The sequence below is a fragment of the Condylura cristata genome, unplaced genomic scaffold (genome assembly GCF_000260355.1).
Source record: "Condylura cristata isolate star-nosed mole 26May11 unplaced genomic scaffold, ConCri1.0 scaffold00017, whole genome shotgun sequence".
Taxonomy (NCBI): Eukaryota; Metazoa; Chordata; class Mammalia; order Eulipotyphla; family Talpidae; genus Condylura; species Condylura cristata.
The window spans coordinates 7,831,208-7,836,550 of NW_004567118.1; the positions used below are offsets into that span (position 1 = coordinate 7,831,208).

At 60.3% G+C, this 5,343-nt stretch overlaps 1 protein-coding gene across 1 annotated transcript; it reads left to right on the plus strand.

Moving 5' to 3' along the window:
- Positions 1-219: 219 nt before the first annotated feature.
- On the plus strand, positions 220-4,320 carry TMEM92 (transmembrane protein 92). The gene is made up of 5 exons (XM_004684997.1): positions 220-288; positions 2,908-2,933; positions 3,566-3,637; positions 3,770-3,992; positions 4,213-4,320. The coding sequence occupies exons 1-5, from the start codon at positions 220-222 to the stop codon at positions 4,318-4,320; spliced, it is 498 nt and encodes a 165-aa protein (XP_004685054.1).
- The last annotated feature ends 1,023 nt before the right edge of the window (positions 4,321-5,343 follow it).

Consider the following 5,343-nt stretch of genomic DNA (forward strand, 5'->3'; position numbering starts at 1 on the left):
CCCCGCCCCCCCAGTTAACCGATTCTATTGCCCAGTTACCAAATTTCAACCAAACCTCCCTTCTACCTTCCGCCTTCAGGCCCAGGACCGGCCCATCTAGGCTGCTAAGCTCCGCCCTGCTCCTGAGGCGGGGCGGTAGGTGTAGGGACCTGGAAGAGGTCCTCATCTCTCCCCTCCTTCCCCTACTAAACGCGGAAGCTCAGCTGCCCCCATGCCAGGATGTCTGACTCCCGGGTGCCCGGCCTCCGACCCACCTTGCTGCTGGGCCTGCTGGCTGGCCTCCAACAGGTGAGCGTTGGGCAGTGAAGCCTCTGGGGACTGAGGCCTCCCGGTCTGGGACCTGCTGCTGGCCGGGTCACTCCCTTCCCCTGTCAGCATTTCCCATGACTACACGCTGTTAGCGCCCTCCTTTCTCTCTCTGCTGTGGAGGACAGACAGGGCAGGTGGCCCTGATGAAGGGGGCTATTGCCTTGAGGCCCTGTGCTGGGTCCGCCCAGAGCCCCGCACCTGACACCAGCGCCTCTGTGAGTGGGGACTTTGACCCCACGGGAGCCTTGGCTCTTCCCTCTGCGCAGCCAGAGAGCTGGGACAGCCGGCAGTGTGTGTGTGTGTGGGGGGGGGGTGCTGAGGTCTGGACACCTGGCTAGCCTGCCTCCCAGCTCTGTTCCAGTGCTGGGTGACCTTGGGGAAGTCCTAGCGCTTGGGGCTGTGTTCTCCTGCTTGGGCCCTGGGGCACAGGAGGCTGCCCTGCCCTCTGGACTGAGATAGGGTTCCAGCCTGGGGTAGGATTTGACCTGGCCGCCTGACCCCAGCTGGAGTGTCCTCTGAAGTCCTGATTCTTGCAAGAGGAATCCCTTGCTCCCACATGAACTCTAAAGCCCATGGGGAAGTGTGATCCGGTCAGTCCAGGAAGGAGATAGTCCTGGCAACACCAATGCACCTTCTACACCCCATGCAGGTGTGAAAAGACCTTTAAGTCTGGTTGAGACTCCCAGGGAGGATGTAGGCTGCTCCCCAGGACAGAGCAGGGCCACACAACCAGACTCTTTCTGCCCAGGAAGCACTGGTCCTCCCTGGCCACAGGTGGTACCAGCACCACAAAGCTGCACATCCTCTTGATTATTCCTCCCACAACTGCAGGTCCAGGTGCTGTTAATATTCCCAAATGATGTGTAAATAAACGGGGTTCCCAATACCAAGATCAAGATCCCTGACACTGGATAAAAAGCAGCCTGTGAGCAGCCTCAGATAAGACCAGCCTGGTTAAAGTGGAGGAGAGCATCTGGAGAAGCACCCCCCCCCAAAAAAAAAAAAAAACCAACTGGACTCAGCACCCATTTCTGCCAGGAGAGGAAGGAGCGTCCAGCTCTGAGGGTCAGGGCTGATGTCTGCCTCTCCCCACTTTGGCCTGTCCCCAGTTCTGTGGGCCCCTCTTGGCTCTGTGGGTCTCCTGCAGGGTTCCCTCCTACTCCGGTCACTCCCTGGCCGGGAAGGACATCCCCAGGACCTGAGCACAGCAGCGCTGTCCCCTGTGGGCTGCCAGGGCACCTTGGCTGTGAGAGCAGTCACCTGTGGTCCACGTTCTTCATAAAGGCCTAAAGTCGTGTGGTTTTGCCCAGGCTACTTCTGATTCTTGGCCCTGGTTGCCTGCACTGAGGCTGGCAGGAGCGAGGTGTGGGTGATAGAAAAACCCCCACTCATCACCCTCCAGACCCCAAAACTGTACCCCTCTCCCACTGCCTGGAAGGAACCTAGGGAAGATGAAACCAGGTGATCACTGAGAGGGCCTCATTCATCCTGCCAGATGTGAGGGTGACGAAAAAGCCAACTCCCCACCCCTGGAGGTTGCCTTTCACATGAGACAGGCATCTGAGGAGACAAAGTGTTTCCTGTGTGAGATGTTAGAAAGAGCTGTGCCAAGAGGCTCAACACAGTGAAGGGAAGAGCTGGAGTAACCTAGGAGGCAGGAAGAGCTCTGATTCCTGGGCCTCTGACACCAAGGCCATTGAGGGGACACAGGTCAGAAGGGTGGGCAGGAGGCCTTGGGACCAGTGAATGTGGCTGCTGGTGTGGTGAGATGCTAGCAAGGAGACCATAGATGAACTCACTCCTTCCTCCTCTGTTGAGCAGGGGAATGAGGGCCCTCCCTGGTGGTGCCACGGGTTAGAGGGGTCAGAGCGCATTACTATGAATCTAACCACAGCTCCAGCCAGGGCGCTGACCCTCATGGCGCAGCAGACCGCTCCTGGCCCACCCGCTGCTCCCCTCAGCCGTGTACTTCGTCAGTCTGCCTGCTCTGCTCCCCACTCTGTCTCTGGAGAATCCTCTCACCACCTGCACCTCTGGCCTGTACCCCAGTACTTAACTGCATAAATAAATTATTTTTTAAGAAAAGGGAATGGGCCCTCCCTGGTGGCGCAGCGGGTTAAAGAACAGCATTGAGAAGCTAAAGCCACTTCAGCGTGAGTTGGATCCCCGCCTGCCCCGGAGGTGACCACACGGCGCTGCAGACCTTTCCTGACCCGCCTGCTGCTCCCGACCCGCCCACTGCTCCCCTTAGCAGTGTACTTCGTCCATCTGCCTGTTCTGCTCCCCACTCTGTCTCTGGTGAATCCTCTCACCATCCCTGCACCTCTGGCCTGTACCCCAGTTCTGTATGGATAAATAAATCTTAAAAAAAAAAGAAAGAAAAGGGAATAAGGTTACATAGGTTTGGGGTGCTACGGTTGAGAGCAAGGAGCGCTGAGGCCAGAGGTGGCAGCTGGGGCTCCAACTGTTGCCCCAGGAGAAATGGGGGGCCAGTGACTTGGGGGAAGACCCTGACCCATGAGGTACCCGTGGGCAGCAGCGTTGTGGGGAGAGCCTGTTCCTGGGGGAGACCTGATCTCTGCCTCTTTCTTCCTACAGGCTGCAGCCCACTGTGGTCTCCTTGTGTAAGTTGGGGTGTAGATGTGACTTCCGGGTGAGGAGAGACCCCTAAGCCTGCCCACCTGCCCTCAGGGTGTGGGGGGAGGAGCACCTCATCAGTATTCTCACACCTTGAGCCCAGTGGGCCAGGGTGGCTCCCCCTCCATCCCCAGCCAGCCTGCAGGCTGTGGGGGATGAGCCCAGTCCAGCCCCACTGCAGTCTGAGGTGCCCCAAGTGGGAAAAAACACCATCAGAATAATACCAAGAGCCTGGGCCCAGGGTGTGGGCACCAAGTGCGTCCCAGATGCTCCCCCTCAGGGGCACCAGCAAGGGCCCTCCCACTCCCACTGGCCACTCCCACGGCCTCCTGCATGGCCTTGGAGTGGTGGTGAGGCCTCCGCCTGTGCCCAGTGGGGCAGCGGGTCGCCCTGTCAGCTGGGTTCATGTCACACCCAATTCACAGTGGGAGAGGCTGAGGCCCTGTGAGGGACATAGCTGACCCCAGAGCCCAGGTCCATGCTGCCGTGAGCCTGGGTCCAGGCCAGGTCCTGAGTCAGGTTCCTGCCACTGAGCACCGAGGGGAGCGAGGGCCCAGCTCTGCCCTAGTGACGGTGGGAGCGCAGGCCCCTGCCACACGCCTCTCTGTGCCCCCAGCAGATGCCCTGAAGGACTCACATGCTGCGGTGACTCCTGCTGCCAAGAGCAGGACATCTTCTCCGGCCCACTGAGGTGAGTCTGGGCAGCCTCGCAGCTCGCCCCTCCCCTGGGGCGGCTGCCGGTCCTGGGGAGGTGGGGGGGTAGGTTGGGCAGGAGGCTGTGGGCAGAGCAGAGCCTCAGCGGGTTGGTGCCTCCTCCCTGCAGGGCCTTCATCATCGCCTTCCTGGTCACCCTCCCCTTCCTGTGCATCTGTGGCTTGATCAGGCGCTTCTGTCGCAACTGCGGAAAGCCAGAGCTGGACATCCCAATGGATCGAGTGGGACCCCCACTGAGGCCTTCCAATGGCTTCTCACCCATGTCTGCCTCTCTGGATACCCCAGAGAGGGTCGGGGTATCCATCCCTGAGGCTCCGCCCCCGTACGATGAGGTGGGTGCCCGCCCCATCCCTCTGCTGCCCGTGGCCACCTGCCTCCCTGTTGTCTGGATCTAAGGGGCACGGAAAGTCTGACACCAGCTCTGGGCCCTCGGAAGCTGACCCAGGCTGGGGGTCAGCTTCTCCCTGGCAAACGTGTCACAGTGGGCTCGCTCCAGTGGCCTGGCCAGCACCAGGCCCTGAGGAGTCTCTGTGCCCCCTCTTTTCCCTGCAGGTTATCCTGAAGCCTGCCCTGCTCCCCACAGAGCCGCCCCCTCCTTACAGCATCAGGCCTGAAGAACATTCTGGAGCTCGCATGGGCATAGACAACCCAGCCTTCTGAGACACCTCCCGCCTGGAGCTGCCATCAGTGTCCTCCCAGATCCAGCCAGGACCCCTAGGGGCCCTGGATTGCACCATCTTCCTGTTTGTGGCTTCTCTTGGCAACAGTGTCAGATGCCAGGCTGCCAGGAGGAAAATGCCGCAGTCTGAGGTGTCCCCTCAGGTGTCCCCTCGTGGGACTCTGAATGGACAGAGTCTAGTCTCTGCACTGGACCAGCTCTGTGCCATTGTAGGGGCACTTCTCTCTGTGCCGTGGGGCATTGCACTGGCTGACTTCTGAGCACCTTCCACGCTGTGGATAGGGGAGACACCCCTCCCCGGAGGGTGTCACTGTCCTCCCCAACATGCACTCATTAAATTCCAGCTGGCGTCCCTGAGAGTCGACTTCTGGTTATGGGGGAGTGAGCAGGGAGGTGACCCCAGACACTGTGGGGGACTGTGCCCCACGTCCCACCCTGGTTCAGCCTCCAGGGCTGCTGTCTGGGGGGCCATGCGAGGTCTCTCCCTGCCGCTGCAGTCTCTGGGCGCTGCACACTGCACAGAAGCTGAGCCTGGGCCCGTGACCACCCAACCCTGCTCCCTCTGCCTTCCTCAGAGACTTAGAGTTTAGTTCCTGCCCTTTGCCCTGGGGATGGCAGGGGCACAAGGGAGGCCAGCATGTGGGGCAGTGTCTGGAGACCTTGATCTGCTGCACCCTGGAATCTCCTAGAGGCCACAGGGGAGAGCCAGATCCCCCCTTCTCTTCCCACCCTCCTCCCTCACTGAAGGTTAGCCCCTGAGAAGAAAGAAGCATTTCCACCTCAACATGGGAGAGAAACCTGTGGGAGGCTGGCGGGGGTGGCGCCTCCCCTCCACCTTTGCAGTAATCCAGCAATGGCCTTCCTCACCAGGTGAACAGAGCTGTGGCCAAGGCTCTTGACCTGGAGGACTGGAGGCAGCACTGGCCTGACTGCTGTCAGGGATTCCCCCCAGGGCTTCGTTAATGACACTCCTCCTAGGGGCTTTGGGGCCCAATACTAGCGGG

Excerpts from the sequence above, each read along its gene's own strand:
- TMEM92 (XM_004684997.1), top strand. The coding sequence starts at position 220 with ATGTCTGACTCCCGGGTGCCCGGCCTCCGACCCACCTTGCTGCTGGGC. Across the intron at positions 289-2,907 it reads TGCTGGCTGGCCTCCAACAG|GCTGCAGCCCACTGTGGTCT; the intron begins GTGAGCGTTGGG and ends TTCTTCCTACAG. Across the intron at positions 2,934-3,565 it reads GCCCACTGTGGTCTCCTTGT|ATGCCCTGAAGGACTCACAT; the intron begins GTAAGTTGGGGT and ends TGCCCCCAGCAG.